Below are 17,559 nucleotides of genomic sequence, written 5' to 3'. Positions count from 1 at the left end.
CTTGCCCCTCCCCCCCCAAAGATGGCATGCATTCTGAATACCTCTTCCCCTAGTCTGCCCTCCCTTCTATCTCACCCCCCCCCCTTTCCTTATCCCCTTCCCCTTCCATTCTCCTGTAGGGCAGGATAGATTTCAGTACCTCATTTCCTGTATTTCTTATTTCCTAGTTGCATGTGGAAACACATTTTTTTAAACGTGTTTTTACAACTTTGGGTTCCAAATTTTCTCCCTTCCTCCCACCCCACCCACCCTCATTGAAAAGGCAAGCAAGTCAATACAGGCCATACATGTGCAGTTATGCAAAACACTTCCACAGTAGACATGTGACTAACTCTATTTCCCTTAATCCTATCCTGCCCCCCCATTTTATTCTATTCTTTCTTTTGACCCTGTCCCTCCTCAGAAGTACTTCCTTCTGATTACCCCTTTCCCAATACGTCCTTCTCTTTATCATCGCCCTGCTCTCTTGTTCCCTTCCTCCCCTATCTTCCTGTAGGGTAAGACAGATTTCCATACCCAATTGAATGTGTATGTTATTCCCTCCTTAAGCCAAATCCTATGAGAATAAGATTCCCTCATTTCCTCTCACCTTCCCCTGTTTCCCCTCCACTGTAAAAACTTTTTCTTGTCTGTTTTGTGCAAGATAAGGTACACCATTCTGCCTCTCCCTTTCTCCTTCTCCTAGTATAATCCTCTCTCACCCCTTAATTTTATTCTCCAGATTATCACCCCTTCATCTTCAACTCACCCTGTGCCCTCTATCTATCTATCTATCTATCTATCTATCTATCTATCTATCTATCTATCTATCTATGCATACATATAATTTTCCCCCTCCCACTACCCTAACACAGACAAAGGTCTCATGAATTATAAATATCATCTTTCCATGCAGGAATGTAAACAGTTCAGCCTTAATAAGTCTCTTATGATTTCTCTTTCCTGTTTACCTCTTCATGTTCCACTTGAGTCTCGTATTTGAAAGTCAAATTTTCTATTCAGCTCTGGTCTTTTCATCAAGAATGCTTGAAAGTCCTTTATTTCACTGAATGGCCATTTTTTCCCCTGAAGGACTGTACTCAATTTTGCTGGGTAGGTGATTCTTGGTTGTAATCCTATCCCCTTTGCCCTCTGGAATATTATATTCCATGCCCTCTGGTCCCTTAATGTAGAAGCTGCTAAATCTTGTGTTATCCTGATTGTGTTTCCACCATACTTGAATTGTTTCTTTCTGGCAGCTTGTAATATTTTCTCCTTGACTTAGGAACTCTGGAATTTGGCTACAATATTCCTAGGAGTTTTCCTTTGGGGATCTCTTTCAGGGGGAGATTGGTGGTGGATTCTTTCAATTTCTATTTTGCCCTCTGGTTCTAAAATATCAGGGCAGTTTTCCTTGATAATGTCTTGAAAGATGATGTCTAGACTCTTTTTTTGATCATGCTTTCAGATAGTCCAATAATTTTTAAATTCTCTCTCCTGGGTTGATTTTCCAGGTCAGTTGTTTTTCCAATGAGATATTTCACATTGTTTTCTAATTTTTCATTTGTTTGGATTTGTTCTACTGTGTCTTGATTTCTCATAAAGTCACTAGCTTCCAATTGTTCTATTCTAATTTTTAATGAAGTATTTTCTTCAGTAAGCTTTTGGACTTCCTTTTCCATTTGGCCAATTTTGCTTCTTAGGGCATTCTTCTCCTCATTGGCTTTTGGGACCTCTTTTGCCATTTGGGTTAGGCTGTTTTTTAAGGTGTTATTTTCTTCAGTATTTTTTTGGGTCTCCTTTAGCAAGCTGTTGACTTGTTTTTCATGATTTTCTTGCATCACTTTCATTTCTCTTCCCAGTTTTCCCTCTACTTCTCTTACTTGCTTCTCAAAATCCCTTTTGAGCTCTTCCAGGGCCTGGAATGGATTCATATTTTTCTTGGAGGCTTTGGATGTAGGAGCTTTGACTCTGTTGTCTTCTTCGGGTTGTATGTTTTGATCTTCTTTGTCACCAAAGTAAGATAATATAGTCTGACTCTTTTTGTGAGGTTTGCTCATGATCCCAGCCAACTACTTGAGTTTTAAACTCTTTGTTAAGGTAAAAGTCTGCTTCCAATGTGGAGAATGTACTGTCCCAAGCTTCGGGGGTTTGTATAGCTGTTTTCAGAGATACTTCTAGAGACCTGTAAAATTTTCAGTTCTTCCAAGGTGGTATGATAAGGGTCGAGGTGTTTATTCTTTTCCTGGCCTGAGCTCTGGTCTTTGAGTGACCAGCCACAAGCACTCTTTTCTCTCTTGGAACCGTGAGGAGGGTTTTCTCTCCACCGCCACTACAAGCTCCACCGTGCCAGTGCTCCTCCTCACCCTAGGACTGCCAGCCAGAATTGTGACCCAGATCCAAGCATGGGCAAAGCAAGAGATTCCTGCCTCAGCACCAGCAAAGAAATCCCTGCAGTCCCCTTCTGATCAGCCACTTGATTCCCCCTCAGTCTGTGGGCTGGAAGCTCAGGACGCAGCCACCGTCCAGCGCCCGTGCTCTGCATTCCAGACCTACCTCTTCTCTCACAGCAAAAACAGACTTTTCCCACTGACCTTCTAAGTTGTCTTTGGCGTTCCTGGATTGAGGAGTCTGGAAGACGTCACAGCTGCCCCTGATTCAGCCCTCTGAGGCCTGCTTTAGGTTCACTGCGGCCTGAGTGCCCACACTGAACTGCGCTCCTCTCCCCACTTGGCGCAATATGACTTTCCGATCAACCATCCAGGCTGTCTTGGGCTGGAAATTTGTTTTACTCTGTCTTTTTGTGGGTTCTGCTGCTTTAGAATTTGTTTAGAGCCATTTTTTTATGAGTATTTGGAGGGGTTTGGGGGAGAGCTCAAGCAAGTCACTGCTTTCACTGCCATCTTGGATCCACCCCCCGGTGACATTTTCAAAGGCTGACTTTTGGTAGGTCACCCCCACATTGACACACAGGCTGCTGTGCCTGATTTCAAGGACATGCCCTATTGGTGCTCCTTATTCCCCGATCACCAGCAGACCTGGTGGCATGCTTTCGGCTTGATTTGACCTGATCTTTCTTGGTGCTTCCTTAGCTCAGTGTGTTGGGAGACTGGCTCTAACGATGCTTCAGCCTTACTCCTTCACTCCTTCTGGAGACCATATATCCTGAATTTTAACCTTCTAAAATCTCAAATTCATGTACCAACAGCATCTGAGAAACATAATAAACCTCCTTTGCCAGTGTAGGTCACTTTCTCCTCCTCAGGGGCAGGAGTCTGACAGCTTCTCTTTGCCTCGGCCACTAACTTTCTGTGCAGCTAGGGCCAAGTCACCTTTTTACTCTGGGGAACTCTAGGGACATGGACATTAATTCTCTCATTTCAAAGACTGGGAGGTTAAGGGACACCAGAAGTGACCAAGACAGCAAGCGGCAGAGCCTAGATTTGAACTCAGGTCCGTGATTCCCAAACCAGCTCTCCTTTCCAACGCACCATGGTTTTGTTCTTTCCAAATCTAACAGTCTATGAATCTTAAAAAAAAAAATCTCTCTCAGCTAGGGATATACTCAGATTTAATGAATAGGATGCTAGCATTCATGATAACAATAGTGTTCTCCCTTTATCCAAGTATAACTGATGGGATAGCTATATTTCTATAAGAAAAAATGAGATTCAGCTTAAATATTATTTTGTCATTTGCTTTAATGAATCTGAAGAAAAACATGTATCAAAAATTAATGACTATTTGGTTGATAAGCCTACTGGTGGTAGTAGTTAATTTTTTATTATTCTGGTCCTTGTCAGCCTCCCTTGGCTAGCCCTGCACTTGCCATAATTCCACACCACTTACTTGTTCTTGTTAACGAGGGCCTATTATATGGAGAAGACTTTTGGTAGGATCTGAGAAATACAAGGATAAATAAATCTAGGTGCTTGGCCTCCACAAGCTTCCAGTCTAAGAAGGGCAATAAGATGCAGATACCAATAACTATAACAACTAATAGTGCATAGGGAGTGCTAGGAGGGATTCAAGGAAAACCTTGGAACTTAGACGACGAGGAAAGACTTCCTGGAATGGGAGGCAGCTTGAAGGACTGAATAAGTTTAAAAAAAAAAGTAATTTATTATGAATTCATTTTAAAATAACATAACAGATTACATATATAAGTATTTGAATATTAAAAACTTCAAATCAGTAATTCACCTCTTTGTAGTATTTTAAGATTTTTTTAAAAATTAAATTTATTTGTATTTTGCTAGCCCTGCGAAAAAAAAAAAAGGAGGGCTGAAGCTTGTAAATATGCATTGAGGTGAAACTAATCTATATGTTGCCCATGTCTGAAAACACACATGTCATTTCTGCACCTTAAGACTATCACGTTTCTGGTAGAAGGCAGGGAAACACTTCACCTTTGGTTCTCAGGAGGTGTTGCTCGTCACTGGGGAAATCTCTTGTCTTTTGGCTATTTTTTTCTTTGCAATGCTGCTGTTACTGAATAAATCTTTCTTCTGGTTCTGTTTACTCTGCATCAGTCACTGAGTCTTCTCTTTGCTATTGTCCCATGACATTTGTAGACCATTCCCCAATGAATGGAGGCCTCCTTAGTTCCACTTCTCTGTGACAACAAAACCTGGTCTTTTTCCTCTCTCTTTTATCTGTTTGAAGTATCGACCTAACAGTGGTATGGCTGGACCAAAAGGTACGCAGGTCAGTGATGTTTCAGACACAGTTTCAAATTGCTTTCCAGACAGGCCAGACTAATCTCTGGTTCCATCCATGGTACATTGTGGGCCCATCTTCCTGAAGCCACTTTTTAGTTATCATCTCTTCCAATCTCATGGGCATAAGGTGAAATCTCAGTATTGTTTTAATTTGCATTCCTTTAATTATTAGTGATTTGGAATACTTTGTCAAGTAGCTGGCCATAGCTTAGATTTTTTTCTCTTGAGAATTACCTATTCATATCCTCTGATAATTTATCTACATAAGAATGGCTCTTATTCATACCGTGTGCGTGTGTGTGTGTGTGTGTGTGTGTGTGTGTGTGTGTGTGTGAATAAATTCCTTATGTATCTTGGATATGAGATTTTTATCAGAGAAATTTGCAGCAAATTTTTTTAAGTTAACTATTTCCCTTTTCAATCAATCAATTAATCAATTAACATTTATTAATTCCTACTATGTTTGAGGCACTGTGCAAGATGCTGGGAGTACAAAAAGAGACAAAAGACAGTCCCTTGCCTTCAAGGAGCTTACAATCTCATGGGAGAGACAACATTCAGATAAATATAAACAAAGCAAGCTATACACAGGATAAACATGAAATAATTCAGAGAGAAGGCATTAGAGGTTGGGAAGGCTTCCAGCAAAAGATGGGATTTTAGTTAGTACTTAAAGGAAGCCAGGGACGTCAGCTGGCCAAGTAGAGAAGGGAGAGCATTCCAGACGTGGAGGATAGCCAGAAAAAATGCCTGGAGCCGGAGCTGAGAGGAGTGTCTTGTTCATGGAACAACCAGGGGGCCAGGGTCACTAACTAAAGAGTAAGTAGAAGAAGCCTGGAAAGGTAGGAGAGGGCCACATCATGAAGGGCTTCGAATGCCAAACCAGAGACAATAGGGAGCCACTGGAGTTTACTGAGGAAGGGAGTGGTGTGGTTTTGGGTCTGGTGCTGGATTCAGGTGCTAGCAGCCATCTGGCAAGCCTGGAAGCCTGCAGGCTTCCCGCCCTGGTGACTCCATTGCAGACTTCAGACTGGGCTTGGAGTGAGAACCAAGCCCCTGCTCTGCTCCTGGGGTCTGAGCCGCACATCTGCCCCTGCTTCTTGCTGCTAGACGTGTCCTTCTCTAGGGCTTGAGCCTGCAGGCCCCCTCCTCATTCTGTAGTGATAGAGGAGCTGCCAGTTGGCATCTGCTCCGCACCCTGTACCTTCAGGTCGCTCTGAGCTTGATCTGGGTTTTCTTGGATCCCTTTCAGGAAGCCTCTTCCTGCACTGGAGTGCTCAGTCCCCAGGGTCAACAGACTTCTCTGTTTGTCTCCTTATGTTGACCCAGGCTCGAAAAATGACCCACTTGGATATTTTTCTTGGATTTCCCTTCCAGGATTTGGTTTGGTACATTTTCTAGACCTGTTTGGGAGAATTTTTTTGGGGGGTGGGAAGTTCTCTGTACATCTTTCTCTTGCTGTGAGCCTGTATGACCAGGAGGATGATAGTAACCTGGAAAGAAATAAGGCGGTGCAGAAGAGGGGAGGATTCTTGGTACGAGAATGAATTCTGTTTTGGCCACGCTGAGTTTGAGATGCTTATGGGCTCTCTGGGAAGCCTACTTCATCTGGGGCTCTTGCACCATTCCTGGCTGTCTTCTTCTCAGATCTTCCCTGTTCTGTTTTGGGGATGTCAATTACCATCTCAGAGTCTCTTCCTCATCTCCCCTGCCTTCTCCCTTTGTTCTCCTGGCCTTGGGCAGACATCTTCAGTTAAGTCAAATAGCTCTCCCTTAAACATGCCAAATAAAGACTTACTGCTTTTAGCATCAAATGGCCAGTCTTATTCCATGAAGCCCCAAAGGCCTTTTTAATGGAATGGAACCAAGTGAAAGGTTGAGAGCTTTGTTCAAAATGCACAATGGTTGCTTACTCAATTTACAAAATGTAAAATGGCTGTTTAAACAAATTTACCAAGGCCCTCTTACAATCTAGCCTTAATCTACCTTTAATAACTGATAGAGGACTTTACAAAGCACTTTCTGACAGCCCTATGAGTTAGATAGTTCAAACGAGTACATTGTTCTCATTTTACTCGTGAGTACTCTGATGCATCAGAGACAGGACTCCAACCTAGGTCTTTCTAATTCCAAGTCCATTGGTCTCCCCACTACACCTCGATGCCTTTCCCTTCTTATCTCCTGCTGCTCTTTACAGAAACACTATCCTTTGGCCAAACCGGACTGCATACCATTCCCTGGACATGCCTCACACATTCCTACCTTTGGACTTTGCTCTAGTCTTCTTTCTCCCAGGGATGCCACCATCTTATTCGGCTGAAATTTCACAAATCTTCAAGGCTTGGCTCAGCTCCAATGCCATGTCCTCCATGTAGAGGGCGCCCTCGTGCTCAGTTTGGAATTAATGATTCTCTCTTTTGTACTTTGATAGTGGTTAGTTGTACTGAACAAGTTCTGCCTTATGACATTTTTTTGAGGAACTGTCTCAGTCCCTCTAGTAGACTATAAGCACCTTGAGGTCAGAGACTTTGACTTTTTCACCTCTGCATCTTCCAAAGTGTCTACCACGGGGCCCAGCACACCCTCAGTAAATGTTCAACTGAATTACAATGTGTAACACTCTCCCTGCACATGCAGCCAGTTGGGTAGAGATGTGGGGAATAAATTTAACGAGACGAAGCTCCTGAGGGAAAGACCATGGGGGGAAAGGTCACAAAGAGGTAAATGGCAGTACAGTAAGATAGATGGTTTGAGATCTAAAGGTTATAGGCACCATAACAAGGGAAAGAGGTCAGTATGAATAACTTAAGTGAAAAAGGTCACTGGCAGAAAGGAATCTACTGAATGAAACAAGCAGGCCTAAGAAAGCCCCGCAAAATCAGGGGAAACGAACGCTATGACCACAAATGTAGGGGAGAGGGCCCGAGTCCACCTGACGCTGGGCTCATAAAAGAAAACACGCTTGATGCATGCCAAGGGTCAGAGGTCGATACAGAAAGGCAAAATAGTAGAAGGAGGATAGGGAAGATAATTGATTATCACCTCGCTGGAAAATTAAATGTATTCTGTGGTCAGTGCTCACAAGAGAAGGGGGACAGGGACACATTTCCCTATGAAAGACTAATGTCAGAGAGAGCTCAAGGTTGCTCCTAACAGGTGACCTAAGGAGGATCCTGTGACGTCCAGCCACAACCCAGAGCCAAATGTCATCTGCTGAAAAAGACTGGCTGTGTCAGCAGTTTGACTTGGAAAGACAAGCATTTCTTGGGATGGGTAAAGGACACTATAAAACTTACGTGAAAACAGAGAGCTAAGATATTTTAAATTGTAACATGGTCTGAGCCTGTGATTTTATTGGTGTAAAAAGTTTCCCAGTGAGGAAACTGTCTCTAAGGACACAGATCAGTGACTGTCCTGTAAATGACTGTCTTAGAGTGGTCTGAATCACTGAAGTGTGAAGTGACTTGCCCAGGGTCACAGAGCCAGCATGTGTCTGAGGCAGGCCTTGAACCCAGAGCTTCCTAACTCAGATGTCAGTTTTCTATTCATTACACCACACTGTCTCTCAGATCAACATCTGCTTCTGTTCAAAGCAGCATTTATTATTATTGTTATTAAGGATAATAACAGTGAACATTTCTATGGTACTCACAATGGGCCAGGAACCATACTAAATGCTTTACAATTTGTATCTCCCTTGATCCTCACAACAACAGTGCTGTTATTATCCCCATTTTACAGATGAGGAAACTGAAGTTATATTTTTACTCAGCAGTTCCCAAGCAGGAATGTGGGCAAATGGATGAGCAACATTTCTGATGATATAGTCTTTGGAATTTTATATTCTGTTTGTTCTAGATTTTTCAGAAATGGCGCTCATAGAAAGAAGTCTCACAGCTTACCTGATGAGATCCTGAACCCGGCTGTTAAAAGCATCAACTGGGGAGGGCTTGTTTTTCATTTCCTGAGCTGACATTTTGGTTGCAGTAAGGCGGCTGTTTCCATCTGGCATACTGGAGATCAAGCAGCCAAAAACCACAGCACTAACTCTGAGAAGTCCAGTTGTCAAACCTTCAAACACGTGTTTATTGGCATTTCTCCCCAAAACAGCATTATTCTCATCTGGAACATAAACCTAAAGAAATACGATTAATACCTTTTAATAAAAAATTTTTAAAGGAACTGAAATTATTCTGACAATTTAATAAATCTTTAGGAAATTTCATAGACTGAAATCTAAAATGCACAAAAACAGCTCTTAATATACAATAATAATGAAATCAGAAAACTATTTGGGCTAATTCATGGTTCTGAATTATGTTAGCACAACATACTCCTCTATTAGAATGAATTTTGAAATTCACATGTACTATGCAAAACCAAAACAAATATGATTAGTGACTTTAACACCCTCCTAGACAAACAAGTGAATCTCAACCCTAAATTTTAAGAGTTTTGAGTTTCCCTTGACTCTCCTCTAGATTACTGACTAAAAGCAGAAAAAGACAATTTATGTAAACGGTATATCTGGCTGCCCCAGAGATTTTGGGATCAAGTTTGGTGACTTTATCCTTCTATCCCTCTGTGCTTGGTAAGTCCTCCTCACTCCTGTTTAATTGTTAGATTCCTACCAATTTTAAAGACCAATTCAAATGCCACCTCCTCCAGGAAGTCTTTCCTGAGATCCTCAATGAGTCATGACTTTTCTCTCCATATGCCTCAGAAAGTCCTTGGGATTTCTCTTAGTCACTTTTCATTTTGTTTGAAAGTTATCTGTGTGCAGTGAGGAAGCCACAGTGGGCTGGTTTCCCCCAAGATGGGCACTTGGGAGCAGCCAACCCTGCTCCCTTCCCAGAGCAGCCTCCGAGGGAATGGAAAGACCAATGGAGAAGGAGTGTGTAAGTCCCTCCGAAGCCCAAGGGGAGGTGCTGGAGTGACAGGCTCAGGACCCACCTGCTGGAGGAGGAACACGGAGAACAGGGACAGCTCCTAAGACCCAACTGTGAGTAGAGACGAGACACAGCCTTGTGTGAGCCTTCATTCCTGTCTAGATCCCAGAATAGACCCTTTGTGTGAAGGGCAGGGCTGGCTGGTGGTCTTCTAGCCTGTAACCCTAGCAGCTGTTCTCTGAGGGCCAGCTGCTGGAGAGAGGGAAGAGGAGAGCACCCTCAATTAGAGAAAGGGTAACCTGCAGGGTGCTGGCTGGGGTGAGGGAGGCCATCCCTGGCGAGGATGAGGGGTATGTTGTAGTGGGGTGTCATTGACAGGGAACAGGGTGACAAGTGGAGTGCTAATGGTGAAAGAGCAATACAGTACAGAGGGGTTTCCTAGGTGAGCACTGATCTCCAAGCACAGATTCCAGGTTTCTGCTCTTAGGTGGCCCTTCTCAGGCAGTTCTGTAAGTCATGGAGACCCTCTAGGCCTCTGAGGAAGGAGTGACCATTGGGGAAGGTCCACCCACTCCTGCAGATGGGTGTCCTTTAATTTGTAGATAAACTTGTTCGGTACTCAGCTCTCTCAGGGAGTGGTGCTCTCTACTGGGTTTTAATGGTTCCGTTGCATACTTGGCCTTTACAATTCTGGAGCAGGGCTACCGTCAGAGCCACTGATCTGCAAACATACCTCTTTAACCTCAAGTAAATATCGCCTACTTTCTATTCCTGACCCCATTCACCCCCTGGGTGTCACCTTGGGGCCAATCTTGTACATGCTCTTAAGTAAGGTAATGATGGTGAGAGTCTTGAGGCCATCATGAAACTGCTTGGGCATTAAAGGAGGCAGGGATGTTGTTTTTGTTTTAAACTGCCTTGACAAGTTCTGAATTCACCAGGACATGGTGGTACAGTGGAAAGAATACTGGATTTGGAACTGGAAGACCAGCGTTCAAACGCCGGCTTGGAAAAGTAGCTGTGTGACCTTCCATGAGCCACATGCTTTCTCTGGGCCTCAGTTTCCTCATCTGCAAGATGAGGGAGTTGGTCCAGATGATCTCTGCTTCCCACTCTAACCCAAAGATCCCCTGTTTCTACCACCAGTATAGCCTCCTTGATCACAGTCTTGATCAGCTTTAAGGACACTGACTCTGTTAGAAAATCTTTTCAATTTTCTAGAATTGAGGACAAATTGAAAGCGCTAATTTCTTTAGGATAATCAAGGGACAGAACCTTCGGACTTATCAAGGGAAGTGAATTGGGTTTGTTAATTCCCAGCTAATAGGAGAGAGGTAAGACTTTTATTATTGCTTAAATAGAAGGAAAACACTGGTAAGAGAAGCACAGACAAACTACCAGAGGCGGCCCACCTTGGGAATGTGCAGGATGGAGAGGAGGGCATGCCATGAAGGGAGGAAGTAACCCAAAGAAACAAACAGTAAGCAAGGGGTGGTCATGACAACAGGAACAGATGGTGGGAGCCGGTTCCCTGCTTTGGGTTTTGACTAAAACTTTATGTTTGGCCAGAGCTGCGGCAGAAGGAGCCAAGGAGCTAATACCAATGGACACTGTTTATGCAGATGTAGCTGATACTGCCTCAGCTGATGACAAGAAGAATGGTTCCGGTTTAACCAACAGTTGCTACAGTTATTGCAGAAAACATGGCTGTGCTCCTGAGTCTCAACAAATGATTTAAGCAGATCAGAAATGGGAAGTCCTAGAGCCAGGCTTCTTGGAGAGAGGGCAGGCTCTTCAAAGCACACAATTACTGTGGGGCGAGGGACTTGGAGGCTATATCTAGTAGTTCTAGAAAACTAATCCAAATGCCCCAAGATAAAATGAGAGAAGCCCTTTCAGAAAATTTCACCTTGTGAATGATGACGAATTAGATACCAGAGGAGCTTCAGAGGCAACACCAGGTAGGGGAGAGAATACTGGGCTGAGCCTCTTGAAATCTACCTAGGTTTGAATCCCAGAAAGCCTCTCATGTCAACTTTGGACACGTCACTACAAATTAACGTTGCACACGTGGACACATCGCTTCTTGACAATCCTTTTATTCTATCCACATGGATTGCCTATCTAACTTCTAACAGCATATGTTCCAAAAGCTGCTCCTCTCTTCATCTCCCTGTACCCACACTTAACAACAGATGACCCAAAAGGGTAACATGTGAGCTCCCTCAGCAGCCCTCCCCAGCTCCTCAAACTTTTTCGTTATCATCCTCTGACCGCTATTCTTCATTAGGGCTAATTTCTACAGCTGGATCATATGGTCAAAAAGATGACTGAAGGAGCGGTTTTCTGTTAACTGCTCCCATTTCCAAATCTCAAAAGAAAGGAACCACGTATCAACTATGGCGTAATTACAGTTAAATTCACAGAGAAGAAGACAGAACCCCTCCCTTAAGGCAGAACTTGTTAATACCTAGGCTCCCAATCAATGTCCCTATTCCCAAACACTCTGCATGCTCAGCGTAATGACTTGATAAGCCAACTAAAGGGTCAGCTGTAGGGCTCTGGAATGTTCAGTCTGAAGCCACTGGAGCCCAGAAGGGGCAGCGGATGTTAACTCTTTCCAGTCACACGAAGGAAAAGGACAGTGACTGCAAGATAAAACATTTAGGAGGAGAGTTGGGCGTGATGAAAGATGGAGACAACACGGAAGATGTGCAAATGATCAGAGGAAAAGGAAGACTGGACCTGAAACAAAGGAGCCTATCGATCCAGGGCTCTCCTCGTCCCAAGAGGCCACAGAGAAAAGACCTGGCCAACTCCCATGACCCTGAACACAAGAAGCCAAAGCTGTCCAGCAATCGAGCCAGAGGGGAGGGGTGGTCTGTGCCACAGAGGGATCAAAGAAGGAGGGAAAACAAAACAAAAACAGAAGACTAAAAAGCCTGAATAAAAATTGACATCACAAGCAGATAATTCAATAGAGAGGATCATAAAAACACAGCAAAGAATGAAAGAGACACAGGATACGAAGGAAAATGAAACAACACATCCAGCGAGAGAGGACACAACAAGAAGCAACCGGGCTAATTTGTCTCCAAGGATAATGATGATGATGATGATGATGATGTCCTGGAGGCCACTGCCTCTGGCCTCTGCCAGCAGCTCGTCACAGTGCTCTTCCTTTCGGCACACCTCTCTCTCCCTGGACTCTCCCAACTTCCTACACTCTCAGGTCTCTCCACACATAGAAGAACTTTCCCTCGATGTTTCTTAGCGCATTCAGCTTTCACTTCATCTTGATTGTCCCCTTCAAAGCTTCACTGCTGGTAAAAGCTATCTACAATTGATGGGTCTGTTTCCTTATTACCACTCTGCTACAAATGACTTTCTCCCCAGTTTTCTATTATAATCACTCTCAAATGACCTTTCTGAAGATTCTGACACTAATGACCATTCCTACTACTTAATGAACACTCTCCTCCTTCAGCTTCAGAGACATCACACTTTGGTTCCCATCCTGACTCTGTTCCTCTTGTCTCCTCAGCCTCAAATGTTTGTATTTGGCCTTTTTCTTCTTCTGTCTTTTCCATTTGGTAATAACTTCCCTCCTTGCATCTCCTGTAGCAATTTGTTTTACAACTTCTAATCTCATAATATTGTGTATTATACTTTTGTTTGCCTTATTCCCTGCTGGAACATAAGCTCTGAGTCATCTAGAATCTTCTCATCTCCCATTTCTACCCCAGAGCTTCACACACAGTAGTTGATTAATAATGTTTGCTAAAATAAGCAAAGACCTTTTACATCTCTGGGCCCCAATTTCTAGTATCAAGATTTCTTTTACCTCTAACATTTTATGCTTTGTAAGTACAGATAATTCTTGACCAAGTGAAATCTTAGCATTCCACCATATCCTGAAGCCATCACTCATCACCAGAAAGCATGCCCTGAATTTCTCTATTAGTGAATTAACTGGGTTCTTGGAGGACCACTGATGTCGGTTACCTGTGGGGAGACTCTGTGGTGACTTGTCTGACAACATTTATTAGTGACTGTGCTTTGCCTTCCCTTTATCAATGTGGATGACTAAGAATCAACTTCAGTTCAATGACCAGAAGCACATGTTGATCCTACCTGGTCTGCTACACCATGAAGACTAAAAGACTCTATGCTTGAACATAAATATGCCCAGAAGAGTAAAAACCAAAGCGTACAGGACGGATGTAGACTATGTAGGGGCTTGGGACAAGGCGTTCAAATTCTGTTGCAAATGGAGGAGCAAATGGAGGTTGCCTTGGGCAACGCTGGGTCCTGGGAGCATGAAGAGTGGTGGGTGGTAGCGGAGAGGGTACTGAGTGAGGATATGTCAGGGCCTAGACATCAGACTTCTTTGCTGTTCACTGGGTTTTTACCTTGTTTGGGTTCTTAATGCCCTAGATGGTAGAGATGACTGAAACTGCCTTATATCTAGTGTAAAACTCCTATTGTAGAGAGGTCTCAGAAGTCAAGAGGATCAGAGAAAATGCCTAGTTACCCTTCTTATTGGTCACATGACTCAGCCATCTGAAGTTTACGTTCTAATGGGAGAAGAAAACACATAAAGGGAGCTAGAAAATGGAGGGGGAGGGAGGAAGGGGAGAAGAATGGCACCTACATGGGGCAGGGGTCTAACATAAGCCAGGAGTGAACTAAGTGTGGCTGGGGACCCTCCTGAAATGGAGGTCTTGGCTACAAAGTCACCAGTTACAGGAGAGGGTGGATGTGCTAGAACCAGCACATGTCAGTTTGTGAGAGAGCTGAGTGTTAAAATTTCAATGTGAGCATTTACACTTAGAAATCAGGCTACAACTCAGGGCTTGATCTGGTGTTTTGTTGATTGTCTAGACTGAAGAAAGTGACAGGGAAAATGTTAATAATGCAGACTAAACTGTACATCCCCCCCTCCCCGCCCCCCACCAAGCTGGTCATTAAACATTTACCAGTATATTTAAGGGTCTAAGGGTTGGAGACTAATTTCCAGGAGTGACTCCAGGTGGAGGCAATGAGCCAAAGAGAGAAAACAGCCCTTCTGCAGTCAGTCACCAGGACTGGATATCATTTATGGAAGCCCAGAGACTTGGAAAATCATAGCTCACTAGAATGAAATGTCTTCCTCTCCTACTGCATCAATAAAGCCATGGATTCAATGGCTTCTGAGCAGATTTAGTTCCTAGTCTCTCTATTGCAGTGTCAGCCCCAGCCAGGGAATCTCAGCTTCCAGAATCCACAGTTGGTGGGATGAGTAGAAAAGAAACTGAGGGGATGTCGATGCCCCAGGGAGGGCAGCTGCTAAACATTTAGAACCAGAAGGAACCTTCCAGTCTTGTCTACTTGTGGGCTGAGCACCGACAAAGGGCTCATGCCGGACTAGCAAATCAGTCTTCAGAAGTGTATATACTCAGAGGTTATTTGTATGGCAAGTACACACAGTGTTTTAAAATGGTGTGGGAGAAAGAGCTTTGGATTTGGAGCCAGGGGACCCAAGTCTGAATGACAATCCCATTACTTAGCACCCATGAGACCTGGGACCAGTCATTTTTCCTCTCTGATCTCAGTTACCTCTTCTACAATAGTAGGGTTTACACTGGATGAGTTCTAAGGTCCCTTTTCAGTGCTAGATACTGTGATTCTGCATCTGACTGAGAATCAAGACCTTGAGTGATCCGAAATGTGGACCCCATAGTAACTGAGACTTTGGTGTACTCATTTTCATTTCTCCAGTTAACAGCTGCTAGCTATAAAACCAATTATTGTGACTTTTTAATCTTTAATTTTGAGGAAAAGAAAGCTTGGCATGGCAGAGACCTGACCTTGAAGTTAGGAAAATTTGGATTGAAATCCCATCTTTGACATATACTAGCTATGTCCATGAGTGACTTAACCTTTGGCCCTGCACTGTGCCAGACCCTCTGTCCTCAAGCTCTCTGTCTGTAATGTACTTCTTCCCACCACCTTCTAGAGTCAATCGATCAGCATTGCTGGCTTCCCAGAAGATGGTCGTCAGGTATCACATCCTGCAGAAAGTTCTTCCAAATTGTTAGCACACTTGATCTCTTGGAAGTTACTTTGTACCTGCCATGTAGTTTTTCATTTGTAAAATGAGGGTTTGGTATAGATAATCCCTAAGGTGCCATGACACCAAAGAGTCACAGTCACTTCCAGCTGGGAGCACAGGCTTCACAGACGGATCCTGGAGCTAGGTCCCTCCAACTGAGTGAAAACTTTAAACTGTCAAGTGATAATAAAGAGCTTTTAAGGTACTTCTCTTACTCCACTCAGTAAATGGGGATTAACTCAGAAACTCATTCAGCAAGCCTCTATCAAACACCTAGTACATGTAAAGCATTGTGCCAGGCACTGTGGGATTTCCAAAAATAAGGAAGACCCACTCTAGCCATTGGCCCTCATTCAGAGCTAAACGACTCTAGCTTTAGGCCCAATTCTAAGAAGCCTGGTTACTGGATCAGACCACCTAACATGCCCAAAGTACATCAGAGGCAGGGGTAAAGGAGAGAGAAGGGCATTACATGGGCAGCACCAGCTTCTTGAGACAGAAAAGGATCACAGACAGAGCCCCAAAGTGGGAGCAATATTGGTCTAGTCTAGCCACAATGAAGGGCAACAAGAATTCCAAACTCATCCTCTGCTTCACCCTGAGTTACGTGGACAGGAAAAGTCTGGTGAGAAGGAAAACTGCCATCCAGGCAGGAAAACATGCCAGCCCCAATACATTTCCCTTCTTAGGGGAGCAAAAATCCTTAAGGTGGTACCATAAGTCTGGATGTGTGTCTGAGGTGGAAGTGGGACATCAGAGGGGTGCCTGTCCAGTAATTAAATGTGTGTTTCGCTTCCACGGAGAATCCAAGCTCTCAGGCAAGTATCGTAAAGCTGGAGGTCTGTACGTTCTCGGGGTTAGGTGGGGCTCTTCTTTGGAGAAGGGAGAAAACTGTATCCATTATTTTTGGGTCACCATTCATCTTTTATATGTTTTCTCTGGAGTGATACAAAGGCTATCCTATAACCAATTCTGGGTGCTTGAACAGGAGCTGTGGACTCTTTTGCTCATATTAGTGGAGACCTAGATACAAGTTATATTCAGGCTGTATTTTGAGATTGCCTCCCTAGAGGTAACTCTAGATGGCAGAAATGTGAACCATGTAGAGAAAGATTTCTTAGGCAGCCTCCAAGGCTGAACTTGGTTTGTGTAAGCCCAAAGCCTGGGATGCTGGGCTAGAGGAGGTTAGTGTTTTTTCTAACGATGACCCATTATTTGTGAAACTGAATTTATACCACCAGTGAAAGGAATCTTTGTTTCTCTCAAATGGCTAGAATGTAAAAAGTATACGAAACCATTAATATTTTTCTTGGTGGAAGGTGGGGAAGTAAGGATATACACTTGTCTATCTGAAATGACTTTACTATTTTAATTAACTTTGCATCTGGACTTGAGACTACACATGTCAGGTTTCTGCCTGGAGTGAATTTTGACAAGTTTTACACTCCTGGGGGGAAAAAAGCTTTTCCTGGGAGTTTTGGAGCAGCTTCTGTTCCAGTGGCCCGAACCACTATGGAAGCTGTGGAAGGAACATCTTTTTGGAAGACGAGGACTGGTTTTAGGTTTCTACCTTCAGGTTAAGGGACTGGAAATGCCAGCAGCTCCAAGCCAAAGAGCTGTTTCTTCCAGCCAGGTAGAGTTGGGCAGCCGTGGTAGGAATGACCTCAGCCCTGACCTCCAGAGACCACCCACTTTCAGGGGGAGGGTTGGTTCCAGATTCATTTGAGAGTACGTGCGGTGAGCCAGTGGGTTTTTCTACAGACTTTGACTAAGGTGCACATTTTCTAGAATGACTGTGTCTAGGCAAGCCCAGAAGCTCTGTTAATCCTGAGTGGAACAAACGCTAGTGAATGACTTTAATGAGCAGATACAGGAA

General features: G+C 43.7%; 1 protein-coding gene across 1 annotated transcript in view; it reads right to left on the bottom strand.

The window, feature by feature from the left end:
* The window catches only part of SCAPER (S-phase cyclin A associated protein in the ER), a 415,034-nt gene that overhangs the window by 77,078 nt on the left and 320,397 nt on the right, over positions 1-17,559 (bottom strand). The window contains 1 exon segment of the mRNA XM_020976028.2: positions 8,603-8,835. Within this exon segment, the coding sequence (XP_020831687.2) occupies positions 8,603-8,835 (233 nt within the window).

This window comes from Phascolarctos cinereus, unplaced genomic scaffold (genome assembly GCF_003287225.1).
Source record: "Phascolarctos cinereus isolate Bilbo 61053 unplaced genomic scaffold, phaCin_HiC Scaffold_3;HRSCAF=262, whole genome shotgun sequence".
Taxonomy (NCBI): domain Eukaryota; kingdom Metazoa; phylum Chordata; class Mammalia; order Diprotodontia; family Phascolarctidae; genus Phascolarctos; species Phascolarctos cinereus.
This window is presented reverse-complemented; position numbering and strand designations above follow the sequence as displayed.